The 24,472-nt window shown below is 41.2% G+C and overlaps 1 protein-coding gene across 3 annotated transcripts in view; it reads right to left on the bottom strand.

Moving 5' to 3' along the window:
- EIF2AK3 (eukaryotic translation initiation factor 2 alpha kinase 3) overlaps nt 1-24,472 on the bottom strand; it is an 81,053-nt gene that overhangs the window by 50,908 nt on the left and 5,673 nt on the right. For 2 of the 3 annotated variants that reach the window (XR_013402662.1, XM_001094493.5), the window contains exon 2: nt 12,706-12,835. Coding sequence is in view for 1 of the 3 variants with exons in the window: in XM_001094493.5 (XP_001094493.4) it covers nt 12,706-12,835 (130 nt within the window). In the remaining 2 variants the exon portion in view is untranslated. Of the gene's footprint in view, nt 1-12,705; nt 12,836-18,299; nt 18,377-24,472 lie in introns of those variants that run through there. The other variant, XM_077959061.1, reaches the window with a different exon arrangement.

Here is a 24,472-nt window from a genome sequence, read left to right as displayed (position 1 = left end):
GAGCTTTGATCTGATGCAGATTCAATTATTTTGACAAGAAGACTTCATATCTGGTGCTGTGCACTTCCTATTATAATAGGGGTCTACAAACTAGAGCCCATGGGCCAAATCCAGCCTAATGCCTGTTTTGTAAGTAAAGTTTTATTGGAACACAGCCACACATTCATTCATTTATGTATCTGTCTATGACTGCTTTTAGCTGCAACTAAAGGCCACACGGTTCCCAAAGCCTAAGATAAGTACCATCTGGCCCTTTACAGGAAAAGTTTGCTGGCCCCTGTGCTATACCATATTAGGAGGCATATAGTGTTTGCATGCCCCACTTTTAATGATGTTACTATCAATCACTTGAGTTTGGGGGAGACAGTCTGATCCCTCCATTTAAAGTGTCCCATCAACTTTTTACCATTTTAGTATTGCTTGATGGCCTATTTCAACAAAAGAACTAGAATAGCAATTTCTAATTTTATCATTCTTTCTGCATTTATTAGTTAGGATTTTTCTTTTTTCTTGCTTTTTTTTTTTTTTTTTTTGAGATGGAGTCTTGCTCTGTCACCCAGGCTGGAGTGCAGTGGCGCCATCTCAGCTCACTGCAACCTCCGCCTCCTGGGTTCAAGCGATTCTCCTGCCTCAGCCTCCTGAGTAGCTGGGACTACAGGCACCCGCCACTATGCCTGGCTAATTTTTTGTATTTTTAGTAGAAACAGGGTTTCACTGTGTTAGCCAGGGTGGTCTCAATCTCCTGACCTCGTGATCCACCTGCCTCAGCCTCCCAAAGTGCTGAGATTACAGGCGTGAGCCACCACGCCCAGCCTAGTTAGGATTTTTCTATAAAGAACTTTCCCTCATTCGGTTTTGGAAGCCAGATTTGCACACACTAGCATTCTGATTAGTGACTCGGGCATTAAACACTCTCAAATCCCAAAAATTGTATCCAGAAGTAACTCACCCACTATAAGACTGAAAATTGAAAAGGGTTCAGGAGACTTAGTGAGACCGGTGTGTTCGCTAACCAGGAGAGAGGGGAAAGGAACACACTGATAGTTAGTGCCCTGATAGTTAACAAAAGCTAAGTTCTGTGTATAAGGTAAGAAGCAACAAGGTTTAAAAAGGAGAAGAGAGGGTAAGAAAAAGTGTGGCAAGATGCAGATGCACCGAGTGTAGAGATAAGGAAGAATGAACATAGGCCATGAAGAAAGAGCGTGTAAAATACCAATTGTCCTAGAATATTTATTAAAGGGGCACACATCACTATCCCACCTAAGAACCCCAAGGAACATTTCTAGGATAATACAGTAACATGCTTACAACGATGATCCCAAGGAATAAATAAAAAGATACAACTCATTAAGATTGGGTCTAGATGTGAAATACATGAATACACCATTAATATCCTCACTTGTTGAACAATGAGATCACATGGACACAATGAGATCACATGGGAAACAACACATACTGAGGCCTGTCGGGGTTGGGGGTTAAGGGGAGGAAAAGCATTAAGACAAACACCTAATGCATGTGGGGTGTAAAACCTAGATGATGGGTTGATCGGTGCAGCAAACCACCATGGCACATGTATACCTATGTAACAAACCTGCACGTTCTGCTATATCCTGGAACTTAAAGTTAAAAAAAAAAAAAAAAAGAAAGAAAGAAAGAAAAGAAAAAGAAAACTATGCCATTAAAAATGCTCAATTGTTTACTTTTTTATTATCTGGAAGTCTCCATCTAGAACAATTACTTTCTTAGCCATACTAGTTGTTTTGCAAACCAAGGTGGTAGGGCAACAGCACACATCCAAAATACAAAATCAAGATGTATCCACACCAACCAGAGCAGCTGACTGCACCTCATCCAACCCCATCCCCTGGGTCCCTGACTCTACTACTCATTCACTATGTGACGTCGGATAAAAACGAACAATTCACTGTTTTACAGAATGTCTCACGTTCTCTTATTTCACTTGATTCTCAAAGTCACTCTCCACGACTAACTTAAAAGGGATTCCTTTTTGGTCTCCAACCATTGACTAATGCTTTTAACACTTTGGGCATCCACAGGCTTCCTGCTTTTTCCCACTGCTTTCCAAGTTCCCCCAATTGAGAGTGGAAAGGGTTTTCTGATGTTCTGTTTTGCTGAAAACTTTCAATAAGACTAACAAATCAAGGAGTTGTTTGAAGAGGCATCTGCATTATAAGCCAGTTATCTCTAATTATGGAAGTATTTATAAATATTCATAGAGTCTTCACACCAAGTAGCAGATGGGAAAATCTGAAGGAAAGCAGGATAATCCCTAAAATCCTACTGAAACAAATCTATCATTGAAACACTTTTTCCCTCAATTTTCTCTGACTCATCAGTCTCTCTCAATTTTAAAATGTTGGACTTTAAAACTTGGTCATAGGTCTTCTCACCCTACTTTCTTTCAAGGTGATTGATCTTCTCAGTTCTCATGACACAAGTGTTTCTAATTTTAATTTCAGCCCAGACTTTCCCTCTGTCAGCACAAGACCCATAAAGTCAAATGCCTTCTTTAGCATCTCTGCTTGGAGAGCTCTCATGGTCTCTCCGAACTCGTATCTAGAAAACGCATGTTCTTCCTTTCTATACCTGTTCTTAATTTACTACTACATCCTCCTTTGCTCTTGTATCTTCATAAAGATCTTCCTTGTTAAACATCCTTTGAATCCATCACTTTACTTCACTCATTTCCACTGTCACCATCCAGTCTATCATCCCCATCTGGATGACTACCATGCAGTCCCTTAACTAGCGTGGGAGCCTAGAAATAGTCTCCCAATTTCTGCTGTTGTTCCAGTCCATTTTCTACAGTCAGAGTGATCACTTCCACTTAAACCTTCAATGGTTTCTCATGGCTCAGGATAAAATCTGAAATGCCAAACATAGCTTACTAGACCCTGTATAACCTGGTCCTGGCCTGGCCTACCTCAATGGGCTCATTTCGGCTACTCTCTCTCAACCCTCATTCCTGTTGCCATCCTCAACTTCTCTTAGTTCCCTGAAAATGCCATGGTAACTCTCACCTCAAGGCCTTGAGATAGGCTATTTCCTCTCCCAGAGCAATCCTCCCCTTCCTCTCTACCCATCTCTTGCCTCAGTAACTCCTGATCATACAAGAAAGGCCTTCTTTGACCATCAGGCTAGGTAAGCACTTAAGCTTGTTGGAGTCTTTCTTTGTGCTCTATCCTGCCTTGCGCCAGTTACCACACTCAATTGCATTATTTACACTATAATTATTTCATATTTGCCTCCCTAGCTGGCCCCACACAGTACCTTGTAAGTTCTAGGAAGGCAGGAATCACATCTGTCCTGGGCAGTGCACAATTCTGCATGCCTCCCTCCTGCAATCCAACAATGTTGAATTCAGTTTTGGATGTGTTAAGTTTTGGTGCCTGTGACTATCCCACTAGGATTGTCCTAGAAGCAGTTTAGGTGCTCAAAATGTGCTGAGTTATGTGCTAAGTGTGCCCTACGCAGGATGTCTCTGAGTAATTAATCTCCATAAAGCACATGAAGAATTATTAGTAGAGAAAACACAAATAAATTGGTAAGCATTAAGGTATTTTAAAAAACATTAAATTTGGAAAGAGGGAAGACGTAAGTACAAAGATCTAGGGTTGAGTCTCAGCTTTACTACATCAGACAAATCTCTGAACCGTTTTGATCTCCAATTTTATCATCCAAAAAATTAGGGTTAATAAGAATATTTACTTCACAGGGCTATGTAAATGACTAAGTAAGAATAGATATCACTTTACAAACTATAAAGTGCTACTCAAACAACAGTTATGATCCAGGGCTGCTTACTTTGAACTTCTAAGGTAACTTGTGTGTGTTTATGTATATATATACATGTATACTTAGTTAAAAGCAAAAATATAAACTCAATCTAGCTCATGTGACTACTTATAATTCATTATGAACTTTATTTTATTCTCTATTGGAAACTTCAGGAGAGAACTATTATTCATTAATACAAAATTTCAAAAATAACAAAAGCTTTTTGAATTCTAGAGAATACCTGTTCCAGAAGTAAATTAAAGGGGAAAGCAGACAGAAAGCTTAATTATGCAAAGTCAGTTATTTCTTTCTCAAACATAGATTCACATCTGTTTAAAAACAAGGCCTCAAAACCAAATAAAGATTAATTCAATGTAGAATTAAATTAAATATCTCAAACTGCTGCAGTTTTTATCAGAAAGCTCTACCAAGCCTAAAATTCTTTGACTGTAACATAAAAACTCTAATGGATTGAAAGAACTTTATTAATCAATAAGGACAATCAATGCTAAAGAAAAATTAACACATATATGTTTGTATATTTTAATTCTTCAAAAATGGTACACTTGAATGGAACATAAACAGTAAATCTTAATTAACCAAAATGAGCAACTGACTACATTACTAGACGTCAGAATTGACTATTTGTGACTTAAAAAAAAGAGATGCTTCAATATTATTGTATTACAGAAACATATATTTTTACACCTCCCTGGAAACATTGGGGAAAGTAAAAGGAAGACTGTTTGATAAAAGTAAAGGGTCTCCAGGAATGGTACCTGAAAGACAAGGGAAGGGGTATCACCATTAGATGATGATGCCCTAAAGGGAGGGGTAATGAGATCGTTCAGCAGATCCGTGTATTAGTCAGAATGCATCCCAAGTGACATGCTATATGCTTAAATGTTGAGAAAAACTCTGCAATGATTTAGTATTTATTATCTTCAAAAACTGTAAATTAGTATTCAAGAGCAGAGAAATACCAAGTAGATAACTGTTTAATTCTTTTTTTCACTAATTTAGTCAACCTACAAAACAAACTGCCTCAAGGAAAACTACCAGACTAAGCATACTTCTCACAGTCATGATAAAAGAACACTGATTTTAGTAACTATCTCTGCCTTCACCTAGATTAATATATATTCACGACATAAACAATGTACATGAAGAGCCAATTTCCTAAAAAAATTAAAAAAAAAAAAACAGGACCAAATAAGTTTCTCCTTTGGTGACGTGCAATGCTGGGATAAATTAGCTTAGTTCACAGCACTACTTTCAGCCATGCTAAGGGATTAATACAACAAAATTAAATTAAAGCACTGTTTCATTTCTATAATTAAAAGAAAAGCAATTAACCCAGGCAATTATTTAAATATTGGCTTGCTACATGATTGACAGCTACGCTTCAAAATAAACTGCCATCTTAGATGACGCAGACTCAAAATGTGCTAGTTTGCGTACAAATGAAAAACTGCAAAACAACCTGGACAGCTTTCAGTATAAGTAAGAGAGGCTTTAAAAGAGATTACAGATCCTCTTTTAATAAACACTTAAAAGGGTCTACTAGTAGACTCTTTCTGAACAAATCAGTAACCAGTAAAGCTGTACCCTTTTCAAAGGCAGTCCCACTTTTCAAAGCCCTTATATTAGTGGAATGCATGCAGTCTGATGTGGGGAGGGGGAGGAGGCTGGAGAGCACCAGCATCAGAGCTGTCTGTTTCTGCACCTGTCTGAAACAGAAAAGCGGTGTCCCTTGGGGAGAAACATGCCCAAAATAAAGCAAAACCCCAAACCTTATCTAAGTTTAGACGTTAGAGTTGTTTGTTCTTCTTAAGAGGAAAAAAAGGGCATCTTTAACAGAAAACCAAAACAGAAAACAAATATGGTATCTCTAAATAAAGAAAAGATAAAGGTATTCATCTAAGTACAAATTAGTTATATATACACAATAACAATATGCTTTCTGAATAACAATAAGGAAGGTCTTCATATTTAAAAAGGAGTTCCAAGACATAAAGAAGTAGATAGTTCAATCTACTTAGATTTGGTGAAGTGATCCAAATGTAGCCCAGAGATCCTAAAGAAAAAATGATGCTCATGTGTTACAAAATTTTAAGACAATCAGTGGGGAACCACAGACAAATTTCCTTAGTGCTTTGTTCCAAGGTTGAATCTGAATATAAATTACTAGAGGAAAGCAAATCAGATTTCATGTCAGGTGGTCCTTCTGGAAATTAAAAAGTTCTTAGCTACCATTAACTGGCAAAAATATTATGCTTAGAACCTAAGCATATCTGTTAAAGCTAATACAGTGAACTTTAGGTGCATCATTTATTCTAAGACACACAAACATGCACCCTAACGGTTTTAGCTTATGTATCCAGACACTTTTCAGGAGATAATGGCAAATGAGATGTGTGTCCCAAGGTACACAATTCATACAATTCATTCTAAATATAATGTAAAACATCCTGTTCTTAATGGAACTGTCAATTTCCCTTATCTTCCAGGAGCTTATTTTTTTCATTGACATAATCAAAACCCCACTAAAGCAACAAAATACACTATTTTATAAGCCTTTTGGATCAGAAAAGGTTAAGAACAACATCAGAGCAAGCCAGGAGGCAAGTATGTACCTAATGGTAATTCCTAGCGAATTTGTTCTTTGTTTTCAGAAGAATCCTTAAATGTAGTAAAAGCGAAAGTTCAAAAATTTCTCCAGATAATTTACTTGGGTGTTTCATGCATGTGACTGTACCTGATGCATGAAGTTAGATTATCTTTAGAAATGTAGTCCAATCCTATAATCTTACAGAGGAGGAAATTAAAGCTCTACTGATTAAATAATTTAGCCAGTTCACACAGTAAGTTAATGGAAGAATTATGACTAAAACTGAAGCTCCTGAATCCTAGGCCCTCCTCCACAATACCACACAGTCTAAAAAGTTCCTGTGTGGCTTTATTATTCCAGCAAAAGTACATGGGATCCACAATCAATTCCTTTATCAATAACTTAAAAATTGTTATACAGTCTATCAAATCCTTTATCCTTCAGCTTCTCAGATTAATAAGTAACTTTGATAGTTGCAGAGAATACATCTTCTCTGGTCTTCTGAGTTGAATCTGTTTCCTCTTCATAAGACAGGGTTGTGCTTTGTGGCCCAGGCTGGCCCCAAACTCCTGGGCTCAACTGGGCTCAGCCTCCTGAGTAGCTGGGACGACTACTCAGGAGGCAGGTGCCACTGCACCCAACTTTCATACCACTCTTGATGAAAGCTTGGAGGAACTGACATTCTAATACAGGAGTCCCCACAGGAAGCCATGAACCTATTTATTGTTACCTGGAGGTGACACCTGCTATATATCCATGCCAGCTCTTTCTGCTTGCTACAACTGGCCCTCTTCCCTACACCAGCCTTTACAACCAAACACACTGGGTTTCTGAGAGAAGAAGTTAACTACTTCTCACAAAGTTAACTATTATGAAGGTTAAGGACTTTAAGAAAACACTGCACTGGATGCATTTTGAAGGCAGTATTACTCTATGCATCCAATTCACAGCATTTCAAATGGCAGTTTTTGATTTTTTTTTTTTTAGACAGGGTCTCACTCTGTCACCCAGGCTGGAGGGCAGTGGTGTGATCTGACCCACTGCAACCTCCGCCTCCCAGGCCCAAGCAATCCTCCCACCTCAGCCTCCCGAGTAGCTGGAACTACTGGTGCATGTCACCACACTCAGTTAATTTTTGTAATTTTTTTTGTATTTTGTATGTTTTGTAGAGATGGGGTTTCGCCATGTTGCCCAGGCTGGTCTTGATCTCCTGAGCTCAAGCAATCCACCTGCCTTGGCTTCCCAAAGTGCTGGGATTACAGATGTAAGCCACCGTGCCCGGCCTTGATGATCCTTTTGTGGTGTTTTGTCCAACTTTTTTTTTTTCTAAATCTGAACTGAACAAATGTTCAACTTTTGAACATAACTTCTAGATGCTGAGCAGCACACACCTTGCTGAATAACAGATGACTCACGCTCACAATACATTCTTCTCTCCTTGCTAATATGTTTATAATTTCACAAATATTCTTATATTTCTATCATAAACCAAATAAGTAATTTTCAAAGTATGGTTTGTGGACTCTTTCAGGGGTGCAAAATAGCAAACAGTTTTCAAGCAAGGTGTGATTTGCCTTTTCACTGGGTTATTTGCCCTGAAGGTATAAAAGCAATGCTGACTAAAACTGCAGGTGCCTTGGCACAATTCAGGAACCAAACTAAGAATACAATGGTATTCTTCACTGTCATACACCTGAAGTAAAAGGAAAAAAACAGAGACAGTTGCACTTAAGAATGTTCTTGATGAAGCAATAAAAAAGGCTGATTTCATTAAATCTTGACCCTGAGTACATATCTTTTCATTATTCTGCATGACTAATTATGAAGTATGTAACAAGCCTTTCTTCACATGCTAAAGCATGTCTTGAGGAAAAGCACTTCTGGAACTGAGTTGTGAGCTGAACTAGCAGCTTTGTTCATTGAGCTCCAATTTTACTCAAAAGTCAACCGAGAAAAATCATGATTATAGGACTTGGGTATCTGGTAGACACTTTCTAAAAAATGAACAAAGTGAACTTTTGACCTTAAAGAACATATCTGACAGTATTTGTGATAAAATTTACATTTTCAGGTGAATTCTAGAATACTGGAAAACTTGGGCCAGGCGTGGTGGCTCACACCTGTAATTCCAGCACTTCAGGAGGCTGAGGCAGGAGGACAGCTTGAGCCCAGCAGCTCAAGATCAGCCTGGGCAACATAAGAAAACTCCATCTCTACAAAAAATAAAAAAAAGTAGCTGAGCTTGGTGGCAAGCGCCTATAGTCTTAGCTACTTAGGAGGCTGAGGTGGAAGGATTGCTTGAGCCCAGGAGTTGGAGGCTACTGTGAGCTATGGATCACACCACTGCACTCCAGCCTGGGCAACAGAGCAAGACCCTGTCTCTAAAAGACAAAAAACAAAACAAAACAAAACAAAAAACTTGCATCTGCCAATTTTCTCTTGACAGCTTCCCAGTACTTACAGACTTTTCTGACGAGATCAGTGGTTAACAGCAACAAATTTGATTTTTAAAAAATATTCCATAAGGAAATATGCCAATATTTAAAAGATCTGTGTAACTCAGTCAATATTTTCCAAGTTATAAAATCATGCGTGAGTAAAAGGCAAGACAGACCAATGGATGTTAGTGTTCAGAGTATAAAATGTTCATTGATATGTTTTCTGATTCCACACTGCAACTAACCTTTAAAAAACTTCCACTTGTTTTGGCAGAGTATTAAAAAAGAATGGCCTCAACTATTTGAAAAGGCTACTAGAATATTCCTCCCTTTTCCAACTACATTTGTATGTGACTAAATTTTCTTCTTTATGTAGTTAAATCAAAACAACAATGCAATATTTTTAAGGCAGAAGCGGATACAACTGTCTTCTATTAAACCAGAAATTTAAGAGACTTGCAAAAATGTAAAATGCCACTTTTCTCATTAAATTTTTTGTATTAAAGAATATAGTTATTATTCGTAAAAATGTTATGCTATTGTGGAGTGGGTTTACTGTTATTTCTTTAATAAAATAAATGTTTTTCAAACATTTGTTTTAGGCTGGTCGTGGTGGCTTATGCCTGTAATCCCAGCACTTTGAGAGGCCAAGGTGGGAAGATCACTTGAGCCCAGGGGTTCGAGACCAGCCTGGGCAATATTGAGACACTCTCTCTACCAAAAAAAAAAAAAATTAGCTGGGCATGGTGGTGCATGTCTATAGTCCCAGCTACTCAGGAGGCTGAGGCAGGAGGATTGCTTCAGCCCAGGATTCAAGGCTGCAAAGAGATATGACCACACCATTGTACTCCAGCCTGAAAAAAAAGCTCTTTGGAGCCCTCAATAATTTTTTAGAGTATAAACAGGTTCTGAAACCAAACAGTCTGAGAACCACTGTACTCTATGAATAGCCTGAGTTTGTAAAGAAAGGGAGGTATATACAAGGTGGCAAAGGGGCTTCAGAGCAGGCAGAATGGAGTACAGTCAGGCAAGCCTGGGCTCAGTTCCAACCTCATCATATATATATATAGCCAGTCAGCAACCTCAAGCAAATTTATCTGAGCTGCCATTTCCTCTTTACAAAATGGGACCAACGTAGTAACCTCAGAAGGGTTACTATGAGGATTACACTGTGTAAGGAGCATTGAGTATATGTTACAATGCTGGGAACAACGTTATATCATCAGTATCTCTACATATTAAACATCCACTCTCAAGAAATGGTCCAAGAATTTGGGGCAGCAGTAAAATCTAGTAAAATCTATCATGTTATCACAGCTGTTTCAATGCCTTCAGATTTTTTTTTTCTATGAAGTATAACATTAAACCTAGATAATGCAAAGAGGTATCAGGATTCTTTTCTTTTCTTTTTTTTTTTTGAGATGGAGTCTCGCTCTGTGGCCCAGGCTGGAGTGTGGTGGCGAGTTTCGGCTCACTGCAGGCTCCTCCTCCCGGGTTCCCGCCATTCTCTTGCCTCAGCCTCCCGAGTAGCTGGGACTACAGGCACCGCCACCACGCCCGGCTAATTTTGTGTATTTTTAGTAGAGATGGGGTTTCACCGTGTTAGCCAGGATGGTCTCGATCTCCTGACCTCGTGATCCACCCGCTTCGGCCTCCCAAAGTGCTGGGATTACAGGCATGAGCCACCTGCCTGGCCCAGGATTCTTTTCTTGCATGAAAAGCAACCCATGAGCTTTCTGAATAGGCTTTCGATTCAACATTTCTCTTGTTGTTGTTGTTGTTGTTTGAGATGGAGTCTTGCACTGTCGCCTGGGCTGGTGTGCAGTGGCACAATCTTGGCTCGCTGCAACCTCCGCCTCCCAGGTTCAAGAGATTCTCCTGCCTCAGCCTCCTGAGTAGCTAGGATTACAGGCACCTGCCACCACACCTCGCTAAGTTTTTGTATTTTTAGTAGAGACGGGGTTTCACTATGTTGGCCAGGCTGGTCTCAAACCCCTGACCTCGTTATCGGTCCTCCTCAGCCTCCCAAAGTGCTGGGATTACAGGCATAAGCCACCACGCCCAGCCTACGATTCAACATTTCAAAGCATTCTATCCAAAAGATCTAGGATTGGGGGTGGGTGGGTGTGAGAGAGGACACTAAAAACAAGGGAGCCCTAATAAACCACGGAAAATGGTGCGAACTAAGGACAGTAAGAAAGTTGAACTGTAGTTTTAAAAACAGCTAATATAACTGCTATCTGTAAGAAAATCTTCAAATGCAACTAGCTGCTTATAACTCAAACACTCTTACTAGCACTCAGGTTATTACAACTATTTGCACTCTACTTTGCCATACCATGCAACTTATCTTTTTGTACCTATGTATATTTCAGTTTGCAAACACACACATGCTTTGAACCACTACAACACACTGATATTACCTCAGATGTAAGCAGCTTACAATCTTCTCATTTTGCTGATCGTCTATGTCTAGTTTAAAAATAAAGTAAAACATGCATACCCAAGCATAATCCCAACAGAAGAAAAATAAACAAGTTTATCTTAAGTAGTAATTCACTTGAATACCATACTCAATTATAAACAATGTAATTTACAATCAAATTGCTATTTGCATTAATAACTCATAATACAATAGAAGTTCTCTATTCTCAAAATATATTTTCAGTATACTGAGAAAGAGTAGCCACCTATAAAGTCTACTCAGGGTTTAGCACACAGCAAATGTGGAAATTTGGCAGTGTTGTTTCCTTAAGTATCAGTTTGGGTGCACCAGAAAAGATCTGGGCTAGGTTTACTGGAAAGCACAGGAAAGTCTGTTATTATAGATGGGTCACTGATAACAGTTTCCCATTGGAAAGTTTGGTCACCAATATTCAGGTCATTCTCAAACCCCTCATGTAAGATTTTGTCTTTTCCATACTTAATATCAGCTAGGAAGGTTTTTAAAGAAAAAGACTGACGACAAAACAGAAAAAAGACTACCCTAGGGAGTGTCCTACAGGAACAACTCGATATAAAAGAAGGCCACGGGCATTCTGGAAAACAGAGGTGACTGCTTCAATGTCAGTAGTCACCACTCAAAAGATGGACTCATTCTTAAATAATTTAAACAACAGACTAAAGCTCCACAAAAGGAGAGAGACTTCATCCATCAGAATTGAAACTAAAGGTGAGGAAAATCAGCTTCTCTTATTTAATCTCCCCCATCTATACCCCATGAAGGCAGGCTGTGTCCTCACTTTATCGATGAGAGCAACTAAAACTCTGAGGGGCTGGAAGTCATGTGCCAGAGTAATTTTGGAAGTGAGGTCTCTTTGAATCTATGCTATTTCCCCTCTACTATTCTAGAGCTCCAAATTATTAAGTATACATTTTCTGCAAATAATCAAATTTGCCTGGAATTACATTACAAAAAAATGTCAGAGGAATTCTGTTTATAATTAGGGAATAATAATTTATGGGATTTTGCAGCACAGATTTCTAAGTAGTAAAATTCAATAAAGTTTTTATATTTATCTTATTATTCCTAGAGACCTTGTGATGATAATAAACAATCATTTATAGCTCAGATAATGTGCTATGCTGATATGGCAGATAGCATCCTCAGCTGCTCACTTATAGGATTAACTCATTTAATGCCCCAAGTAATCCTAAGAAGGTGTTATTATCCATCTCATTTCACAAGCGGGGAAATGAGGAATAGAAAAGTTAAGTAATTGCCCTAAAGGGACACAACCTATAAGAGAGGCAGATAGGCCTCAAACCTGGGCAATAGGGCCCTAAACTTCTTAATATCAGCAATTACTCATTAGAATTAAGTTTTCCAGTCAACACTTAACAGAAAATTCTTACCTCTGGTTTGCTAAGGCTGGATGACACCAAGGAACCGGATCCCACGTCCAAATCCCACTGCTTTTTACCATGATTTTCAGGATCCAAGGCAGCAATTCTTCCATCTAAAGTGCTGATAATTACTAGTGACCTGTAAATATTAAAAATATTTTAAAAATTAAACAGATATCGAAGATATTGGGCACTTATCCCACATATTCAAAAGAAAACCAGCCCATGTCCAGGCCTCTATCAGAAAGGAAGAGGGAGCCTTCTACCACTCTTGCCACCACTGTCTTTAGACCAAAACAATTTCAATATGCCCTTTATCAGTTTATGTCACTTATGAAAAGCCTCTGACTCATAGGTCATCCTTCATTCCACACTCTAATTCCCATAAGGAACACAATGTCCCCTGGTATGTCCTCTTCTACCTGCCTACCTCCTGAAAGCCCTTCCCCTGAAACACTGTCTTCCCTGAACGTTCACTTATCTTCTTGCTCTCATAAAAACCGGGCTTTCCCTGAGGACATCGCTTCCCTCCAGAAGCATAACCCTTGCTCAGAATGGGGTAAGTGGACTCCATGTATCTTGTTGCCATTTCCAGACCACTTTTTTCCTCTCCTCACTGAAAATCCTCAGGATCAGACTGTTTTGTCCATTACCCCTCCCAGTAGACATCTAATTTACCCTTAGGTAACTAGCCCCATCCTGGAGGATTTCAGCTGCTGGTTTACTGTCACTGCCTAACATATTTAACATACTTCTGTCTCAATTCTTTGGGTTTTCATTACCTGTCTACCTTGCTTCAGCTGCTCCTGTGGTCAGACACTAGACCTTGTCATTACAAATCACCGCAGCCCCCTAACCACCAATCCCTCTCTTCAGCTCACTTCCTCTACTTCCCTGACTGCAACAAACTTCTGACCCCACCAGAACCTACAAGCCTGATACTACAACCTTCCCTACCACCATGCCCTCACTTCTTTCTTAACCAGTTAAAATCCTACAGTCCTTCATCTTAAGCACTACTTTGCACACACCTCAACTCCCTACCCTGCCTCTCACATGTCACACTCTGGAAGAACTGGTTAAAGTCAATCTTCTCCCCTTTCTCACTCCTACATCTGTGCAGTTGAATGTATCTCAAGAGAAACATACCAGGTTGACTATCCTCACTTTAATTAATGACCACCAACCTCAAAAAGGCTACTAACAATGCTCAGTAATCATAACACCCTTCCCTAATCTATCCATTATGCCACTGAACCATGTTAACCATTTCATGTCTCCCCGCTCCTCAAACTTCTGATACCAGCTCTTTCAAGCTCACACATCTTGGTGACTGTGCTTCCTATTTCATGGAGAAAAACAGGAGAAATTAGTTTGTTTTCCCCCACCACCTCTATCTATTCATCAGTACCTGGACCATGAGTTCCACCTTCCCTCCTGTTAGTGCAAGTGAACTGTCCACACTCCCATCTACCACCAACACCTCCAAGTAAGCAACAGAGCTCCCCCTTAGGCATTCGTGAGGTCTTGCTCCTGCAAATGTCTCCTGTCCCTCCCATACCATCAATCATTCCCTCTCTACTAGAATATTCCCATCAGCATTTGCTATAAACTGAACTTTTGTGTCCCCGCCAAAAATTCACAAGTTGAAACCTAATCCCCAAGGTGATCGTACCAGGAGGTGGGGCTTTGGGAGGTGATTAGTTCATGAAGGTGGGGTCCTCTTATGAGTAAGGTAAAAGCAGCCCCAGAGACTCCCTCACCCCTTCCACCATGTGGGGAATTAGTGAGGAATCAGTCTTCACCAGATACTGAATCTGCCGGTACCTTGATCTTGAACTTCCCAGTCTCTAGAACTATAAGAAATAAATGTCTGTTGTCTATAAACCACCCAGTCTACAGTATTTTGTTATAGCAGCATTCAAACCTGCTACTATTTTCCCCAACTTAAAAACCAAACCAGATCAAACAAAATGAATCCTTCTCCCACCTCGAGCATCCAATCTATTTCTTGCCCCTCTGCAACAAAACTCCTTGAAAGAGTTGTTATATACTGTCTCTAAATCTCCTCTTCCCCTTCTATGTTGAACTATTTCTAATCAAGTTCTTGCCCCTGTCATCTTACTGAAATGGTTTTGGTCAGAGTCAACAATGATCTTCACACTGATAAATCCCATGGTCAGGTCTTGCTTCACTTGACCACCCAGCAGCACCTGACCAGCCATTCCTGCCCTCCAAGAAACACACTCTATATGGCTTCCAAGACACCACGCCTTTTTTTTTTTTTTTTTTTGGACTCAGTTCTATGCTATTCTCTCTCAGTTTCATTTTCTGGTTCCTTCTTATCTTTCCTATCTCTTAAAATAGTCTCTACCTACATGTAATTTTTTTGGTGATCTCATCCAGTCTCATAGCTTTAAATACCATCTATATCCTGGCAACTCCCAAATTTATATCTGGTTTCAGGCCTCTCCCCTGAACTGCAGACATACATATCTAACCACCTACCTGATTTAGATTGTCTAACAGGCTTCTCAGAGTTCGCATATCCACAGACAGACTCCCCCAACTCTTCAAATACATCATGCAAAATTTTTGCTTAAGGCCTTTGAATCTACTGTTCCTTCTGCCTGGAACATACACCTCCAGCTACAGAGCAGACTCTCCATAAATTTTTTATTTATTTTTATTTATTTATTTATTTTTTGAGACATAGTTGCACTTTTGTCGCCCAGGCTGGAGTGCAATGGCGTAATCTCAGCTCATTGCAACCTCTGCCTCCTGGGTTTAAGCAAGTCTCCAGCTTCAGCCTTCAGGATTCAGGATTCCAGCTTCAGGATTCCAGGTGCCCGCCACCGCACCCAGCTAATTTTTATATTTTTAGTAGAGATGGGGTTTCACCATGTTGGCCAGGCTGGTCTCAAACTCCTGACCTGAGGTGATCCACCCACCTTGGCCTCCCAAAGTGCTGGGATTACAGGTGTGAGCCACCGTGCCTGGCCTAAATAGTTGTTTAAAGGATGACTTGTACAGTTGTTCTAGGAATTCATTAGGTGTATTTATCAGCTTTAAAGACCATGCGCACTGTAAGCATGTATAGTTATATTCCTGGTTGGGAGGACAAGATGCCACTTTATCTCTTCTATATCACTTGATGCACAATGTATATAAATTCAAAGTAAAGCCGCAAGTTGACCAAGACAGACATGTTCAAGTAAACCCATCTGAAACCCTTCAAAGAGCAATTAATTTAGTTTCCAACCTCTACACTAATTCTAATGTCGAATTTTTTGAATGGTAACTTAGTCTGATTTGTGAAAGGAAAGACCTTGCCATCCTACAAACTCAAGTAATTTTAGATAACAAACCAAAAGAGAACCATCCAACTTCTTGCCCTCCATGTCATCCTTCTGCTTTCTAAAGAAATTAGGAGTTGGTAGGCCGGGCACGGTGGCTCAAGCCTGTAATCCCAGCACTTTGGGAGGCCGAGACGGGTGGATCACGAGGTCAGGAGATCGAGACCATCCTGGTGAACACAGTGAAACCCCGTCTCTACTAAAACTACAAAAAACTAGCCAGGCGAGGTGGCGGGTGCCTGTAGTCCGAGCTACTCGGGAGGCTGAGGCAGGAGAATGGTGTGAACCCGGGAGGCGGAGCTTGCAATGAGCTGAGATCCGGCCACTGCACTCCAGCCTGGGCGACAGAGCGAGACTCCATCTCAAAAAAAAAAAAAAAAAAAAAAAGAAATTAGGATTTGGTAAAGCAAAAGGATACTTTGAGTAAGAAAATTATTTTATAACAAAGAGTATAAAAATTCACACCTTGGATATGCCACTTTATAAAACAACGCAATCTAATTAATTTAGAGATCAACAGTTAACAGCCAAGTTAACTCTTTCCTAGTCCCATTGTAGAGATGTTTCATTTTTCTATTCAAGAATCATTAACCACAAATAAATGGCTGAATGAAAAAAATTCTAATTGAAACAAAATTTAGTGTAAGCAAACAGTGTTGACCCATGAAAAATCAAGGAGACCATCAGAACACTTCAAATACGATTTTTCTTTTAAATTCAGGACAAACTCTTTTTTTCCCACTTAGACATTCTATTTACAACAGCCAGAAAAAGCGATACTTTTTCTGAATATGTTGCTAGTTGTGTGCTAGAGGTATATTCAGAGAATAAAATACTAGCTCTCATCTTCAAAACAAAAATTCAACAATAAAATCTGGATATGTGTGTCGTGTGTATGAGAACACGTTTTAATAAGTAATCGGGGATTTAATATTTAACTATTCTTTCGCTGAAAACCTGTCATGAGAGTATACTTAAATGAGTCAAACATTCTGTTTTTTGGCCCATGTGTTTTGCTTTTAAAAGTAAAATATTGGCCGGGCGCGGTGGCTCACGCCTGTAATCCCAGCACTTTGGGAAGCCGAGGCGGGCGGATCACAAGGTCAGGAGATCGAGACCACGGTGAAACCCCGTCTCTACTAAAAATACAAAAAATGAGCCGGGCGCAGTGGCGGGCGCCTGTAGTCCCAGCTACTCGGGAGGCTGGGGCAGGAGAATGGCGTGAACCCAGGAGGCAGAGCTTGCAGTGAGCCAGGATCGCGCCACTGCACTCCAGCTTGGGCGACAGAGCAAGACTCCGTCTCAAAAAAAAAAAAAAAAAAGTAAAATATTTTCATTAACTATTATGTTTAGGCAGTATGTGACTATTTCAGCAATATTTAAAAATACAAACATGGGCAGGAACAATTAAGTATCTCACTTTTGGCTGGGTATAGTGGCTCACACCTGCAATTCCAAAACTTTGAGAGGCCCAGGCAGGAGGACTGCTTGAGCCTAGGAGTTTAAGACCAACCTATGTAACATAGTAAGACCACATTTCTATTAAAAAAAAAAATGTTTTAAAAAATTAGCTGGGCACGGTGGCGCAGGGCTGGAGTCCCAGTGAGTTGGGAAGCTGAGGTGGGATGATCACTTGAGCCCAGGAGTTCGAGGCTGCAGTGAGCTATGACTGCACCACTGTGCTCTAGCCTGGAGGACAGAGTGAGACCCTGTCACGAAAACAAAATAAAAAGTATCTCCCTTTCCTTCTTAATGGCGATTGATACTTAATCTAGTTCTTAGATTTGAGTCAGGTATCCTTAATTATTTTAACCCCTTGAAATGGGGATAATAGCATATCCCCTAACAATTCTGTCAGGTATCAAAAAAAGGTATTCCTCCTCTCTTGCGTTACAAGCTAGCTGTAGTATTCATTATGGGCTCCTCCCCACAAGCATGTCTCTGGAATGGAGGCTCCCCTTCTGCTGTGGCTGGAATTAAGAAACACCACCGGAGCAATGAAGATTTGCTACTATACCTAATCACAGTCTAAGAGAGAGGTGCTCATTAGAGAGAGGTGCTCATCAAGAAAAACACCAAGTAGATACATATTGCTGAAAAACAAAGTCCTCAGGCTGAATGCAGAGATGACCAGAGGATAGCAACGAGATACAGCATTTAGTGCACTATTCACAAGAGCAAAGACGTGGAATCAGCCTAGTGCCCATCAGCAGTAAACTGGATAAAGAAAATGTGGTACATACATACCATAGAATACTAAGCAGCCATAAAACGATGAAATCATGTCCTTTGCAGCAACATGGAGAGAGCTAGAAGCCACAATCCTAAGCGAATTAACACAGGAACAGAAAATCAAATACTGCGTGTTCTCACTTGTAAGTGGAAGTTAAATATTGAGCACATATGGACATAAACACGGGAGCAACAGATACTGCAGACTACTGGCAGGGGATGAACTGAAAAACTACCATTGGGGCCAGATGTGGTGGCTCATGCCTATAATCCTAGCACTTTAGGAGGTCAAGGCAGGCAGATCACGAGGTCAGAAGATTGAGACCACCCTGGCCAACATGGTGAAACCCCATCTCTACTAAAATACAAAAAAAAAAAATTAGCTGGGCTAGGTGGTGCATGCCTGTAGTCCCACCTATTCAGGAGGCTAAGGCAGGGGAATCACTTGAACCCGGGAGGCAGAGGTTCAGTGAGCTGAGATCGTGCCACTGCACTCCAGCCTGGCGACACAGCGACACTTCACCTCAAAAGAAAAAGAAAAACTACCATTGGGTACTATGCTCACTACCTAGGTGTAATATACTATGTAACAAACAGCACATGTACTTCCTGTATCTGAAACAAAAGTTGAACTTAAATAAAGATATGGCATTTATTTTTTTTTTTATTTTTATTTTTTTTTTGAGACGGAGTCTCGCTCTGTCGCCCAGGCTGGAGTGCAGTGGCGCGATCTCGGCTCACTGCAAGCTCCTCCTCCCGGGTTCACGCCATTCTCCTGCCTCAGCCTCCCGAGTAGCTGGGACTACAGGCGCCCACAACCGCGCCCGGCTAATTTTTTGTATTTTTAGTAGAGACGGGGTTTCACCGTGGTCTCGATCTCCTGACCTTGTGATCCGCCCGCCTCGGCCTCCCAAAGTGCTGGGATTACAGGCGTGAGCCACCGCGCCTGGCAAGATATGGCATTTATAACAAACACAGCCAGGTGTAGTGGCTTTCCTTTGCAAACCCAACACTCAGGGAGACTGACGCAGAACTGCTTGGAGGGCCAGGAGTTTGAGACCAGCCTGTGCAACATAGTGAGACTCCAAATGTACTCAAAAATACTTTAAAAATTAGCCAGGTATGGTGGCGTACACCTGTAGTCCCAGCTACTCAGAGTCTGAGGTGGGAGGATAGCTTGTGCCCAGGAGGTCGAGGCTGCAGTGAACTGTGATTGCACCACTGCAGTCCAGCCTAAGCGTTAGAGCGAAATGCTATCTTCAGAAAGAAGAAGAAACATAAACAGAGATAAAAAGTGAAAAATGAACACCTCCCAAAACAGGAAGAATATAAGGTTGTTTATCTCCCCAAGACCAACTTGCCCTATTTTGAGGGTTCCATGATCAAGATGAAAAACTCTTAACTTATTCAAGAACTGAAGGAACTGCAGAGACAGTTTTTCCAGTGGAAAGAATCATAGCCTAAGTCAGACGTGGGTGTACATCCCAATGGCTCTGCTCTTATTCTCCTCATGGCTTCATTTGAGTTATTTTTTCATAGGCAAAATATGGCTATTTCACCTATCTCAGTGTAACCCAAGTGTACCTGATCATAAAAATAATCTGGAGTGGGCCGGGCGCGGTGGCTCAAGCCTGTAATCCCAGCACTTTGGGAGGCCGAGACGGGTGGATCACGAGGTCAGGAGATCGAGACCATCCTGGATAACACGGTGAAACCCCGTCTCTACTAAGAAATACAAAAAACTAGCCGGGCGAGGTGGCGGGCGCCTGTAGTCCCAGCTACTCGGGAGGCTGAGGCCGGAGAATGGCGTGAACCCGGGAGGGGGAGCTTGCAGTGAGCTGAGATCCGGCCACTGCACTCCAGCCTGGGCTACAGAGCGAGACTCCGTCTCAAAAAAAAAAAAATAAATAAATAAAATAAAATAAAATAAAATAAAATAAAATAATCTGGAGTGCTTATTAAAAACCGTTAAAGGTTCACACGTCTCATCCTAACAGGGAGACTGGGAGAATGTAGCCTAACAAGCACCGCAGGTGAGTCTCATAAGACCAGTTGTATAAACACTGTTTTACCTTAGCCATTTCCATAGAGAAAAATTAAATTTATGACCTGGATGAAGAAGGCATATTGAACATCTCTGTCAGTAAACACTTCGGAGACTTCTATCTCTCACTTACATTTGGCTGTAGCTTACAAAGGCATTTATTTGGATGATTCCTCAGTAAGCCCCGATCTCTTGCCCATGATCCAACTCTTGGAAGCTACTCTCAAGAAAGATTTTCAATGGTTTCCTAACTGCCAGATTCATTCCCCTCATCAGGTCTTTCCTCACAAAAGCCACCGTTGTGGCCAGCTCCTCATTCTGGACATTATTCTTTCCTGGTTTCTACAGGACAAGTCCTTCCTAGGTCCTCATCTATCACTATTTTTTTTTTTTTTTTGAGATGGAGTCTTGCTTTGTCACCCAGGCTGGAGTGCAATGGCGCAATCTCGGCTCAACAGCAACCTCCACCTCTCTGGTTCAAGCAATTCTCCTGCCTCAGCCTCCCAAGTAGCTGGGATTCCAGGCACCCACCACCACACCTGGCTAATTTTTGTATTTTTAGCAGAGGCGGAGTTTCACCATGTTGGCCAGGCTAGTCTCAAACTCCTGACCTCAGGTGATCTGCCCGCTTCAGCCTCCCAAAGTGCTGGGATTATAGGCGTGAGCCACCATGCCCAGCCTCACCTATCATTCTTATAGCTTTCTATCTATAGAGCAGGCACTTTCCCATTTGTACTACATGTTCTCCTAGATGGTCAATGTCCACAGCTTCACCTCCATCTGTAGTATGACAGCCCCCAAACCTGTACAGGATTTACAGTTCACCATCTCTCCCTATCCTAGTTCTGCATCTTCAGCAGGATCTACTTGTTATCACCATAACAGGCTCAGGAAACTTCTTTCCCACAATCTATTCCTGCCACTTAAAAGCGTAGCCATCCATCCTATTACCTAACATTTAAATCAGACATCAACTCTTTGTGCTCCCTCCCCCTCTACATTTAAACAACAGCCATGTATTCTTTTTTTTTTTTTTTTTTTGAGACGAAGTCTTGCTCTGTCGCCCAGGCTGGAGTGCAGTGGCGTGATCTCGGCTCACTGCAAGCTCCACCTCCCGGGTTCACGCCATTCTCCTGCCTCAGCCTCCGGAGTAGCTGGGACTACAGGCGCCCGCCACCTGGCCCGGCTAGTTTTTTGTATTTTTTAGTAGAGACGGGGTTTCACCGTGTTAGCCAGGATGGTCTTGATCTCCTGACCTCGTGTTCCGCCCGTCTCGGCCTCCCAAAGTGCTGGGATTACAGGCTTGAGCCACCGCGCCCGGCCAACAGCCATGTACTCTTTTTTTTTTTTTTTTTTTTTTGAGAGGGAGTCTGGCTCTGTCGCCCAGGCTGGAGTGCAGTGGCCGGATCTCAGCTCACTGCAAGCTCCGCCTCCCGGGTTTACGCCATTCTCCTGCCTCAGCCTCCCGAGTAGCTGGGACTACAGGCGCCCGCCACCTCGCCCGGCTAGTTTTTTTTTTGTATTTTTTAGTAGAGATGGGGTTTCACCGTGTTAGCCAGGATGGTCTTGATCTCCTGACCTCGTGATCCGCCCGTCTCGGCCTCCTAAAGTGCTGGGATTACAGGCTTGAGCCACCGCGCCCGGCCAACAGCCATGTACTCTTAATTCTATTTCTGAAGCTTCTCTTAAATCTTTTCCGGCCGGGCTTGGTGACTCACGCCTGTAATCCCTGCACTTGGGGAGGCCAAGGCGGGTGGATCACCTGAGATCAGGAGTTCAAGACGAGCCTGGCCAACATGGTGAAACCCCATCTCTACTAAAAATACAAAAGTAAGCCGGGTGTGGTGGCATGCGCCTGTAATCCCAGCTACTTGGGAGGCTGAGACAGGAGAATTGCTCGAACCTGGAAGGCAGAGGTTGCAGCGAGCTAAGATTGCACCACTGCACTCTAGCCTGCACAACAGAGTAAGATTCTGTCTCAAAAAATAAAATAAAACAAAATGTAAAAAACCCTTTTCCTTCTTTATTACTACAGCTCTTGCTCTAGAAGATTCTCACTTCTCATCAGAACACCTTAAAATGCTTTCTAAAACGTTTTCCTGCCTCAGGTTTCTTTCCCCTCTCTTCTTCCCGCAGTTTTGTTTCTGCAATAGAGATCTGATAACCTTCCACGGTTCCCTGTGCCCACTGAAGAAGAAAGGTCACACTGCTTGGTGTGGCACATAAAGCTTTGCACAATCTGGCTTCAGTGTACTTTCCTAATCTCATTTTTCTGCCTGTTCTGCCAGCCCAACACCCTCTCCCCTCTCCTTCCCAGCTCCACGCTCCCCACTTTCCATGGGGTGAGGTTTTCAAAAGTTCTCATCTATATTTTTCCCCACGTCTTAAAGTATTCCATTTGCCAAATGAACGCTGTGTATAATAAATTCTCCCATCTTTAGAGGAAATACTTAAGAACCAATCAAAATATTCAACATTTTGCCGGGCGCGGTGGCTCAAGCCTGTAATCCCAGCACTTTGGGAGGCCGAGACGGGCGGATCACGAGGTCACAAGATCAAGACCATCCTAGCTAACATGGTGAAACCCCGTCTCTACTAAAAAAATACAAAAAACTAGCCGGGCGAGGTGGCGGGCGCCTGTAGTCCCAGCTACTCGGGAGGCTGAGGCAGGAGAATGGCGTGAACCCAGGAGGCAGAGCTTGCAGTGAGCTGAGATCTGGCCACTGCACTCCAGCTCGGGCGACAGAGCAAGACTCCGTCTCAAAAAAAAAAAAAAAAAAAAAAATTCAACATTTCTTGAAAGAACTGTAATTCCTATATAAGGTTTTATATAATTATAGTTCAAAGCAAAGGAACCTGACTTTTTAATGTACCTTCTATTACATATTTAATTTCCATTAGGTTATTTTAAAATACTGGCATCTCATGGATCCCCATTTTTATCTTTGCAGTTCCGTAGGGGTCCTAGAGCCCTGGCTTAGGAATCACTGCTCTGTGCTCACTTGTACAAACTCCCTGCTCTGTGCCCTTGCTCACACTATTCTGTTGCCTACACTGTCCTTGATATTTTTCTCATTCTGGGACTCAATAACTTGCCACTTCCATTCTTTTCACTCTAACACTACTTTTATGTCACTTATCATCCATTCGAGGACAGTTAATTCTTTAACACAATGATCTGTCAGGCTTGGAGCTTCCTAAGGAAAAGACATCTACTCTCAGGGCCTAACAGTACCTGGGCCCCAGTAAAACTAAATAAATGTTTGTTGAATGAATAAACCTTGGTAGGACAAACATATTACCTACATAAAACAATCACCACCAAAAAGGCTGAGAAGATGGGAAAAGATGTGATTTACCTCAGGTTATGCACCAAATACGAAATTTTGAACAGGAGCAGAAATTCAGGTTAACTCTGTTATTGTGTTAACTGTAAGTCTGCATAAGTGGCAACTACTATATTACTACAATGTGCAGTTTTTTATTCCTCTCAGAAATCTCATAGACGTTGTTCATCCTGTAATTGCTCTGATTACGTCCTCGATCCAGGAGAAATGACTTTATGTCACAATGAATATGCAATAAAAAAAGAAAAACTGGCTGACTTAAGTTACCCAGAACACCTGCCTATTTACAGTTAAAGTTTATCAAATTCTGATAAGTGTATGCTAAATTTCTTCATAAAATCATTTTAAAGGAACCTTACTTCCTGCGGAATATTGTATAGATTGAATAGTTTCTACATTAACAACTGCTTATTTTAAAATTTCAAATTTCCTTTCTGGGGGTTGAGGGGAGGGCCGTACTTCACAAAACTACAAATGTGATTTGGTTGAACCTGTTTTTTTGGTGTAGGTGAGAATCCTTTACCCAAACTTGTGCTCTCACTAAAGGAGGCATATGTTCTTGTTTATAAACAAACTAGCACTGATTGGACTATACTTCCTGGTCCTCACCTATGAAGTAAATCTTCAAGTCAAATCTCCTTTACTTAAACATATGACTAGATTAGCCATGCCCCAAATCATAACAAATATATCAAAAATTACCAGCTATACTTTATAATTTTGGCATATCAGCTAGACCTTAAAGACATACAATCTAAGTTTTCAGTGATACACATTTAACATGAGCGTAACAGATA

The sequence above is a fragment of the Macaca mulatta genome, chromosome 13 (assembly GCF_049350105.2).
Source record: "Macaca mulatta isolate MMU2019108-1 chromosome 13, T2T-MMU8v2.0, whole genome shotgun sequence".
Taxonomy (NCBI): Eukaryota; Metazoa; Chordata; class Mammalia; order Primates; family Cercopithecidae; genus Macaca; species Macaca mulatta.
The sequence above is the reverse complement of the archived record's forward strand: the minus strand, read 5'-3'. Positions and strand labels throughout refer to the sequence as shown.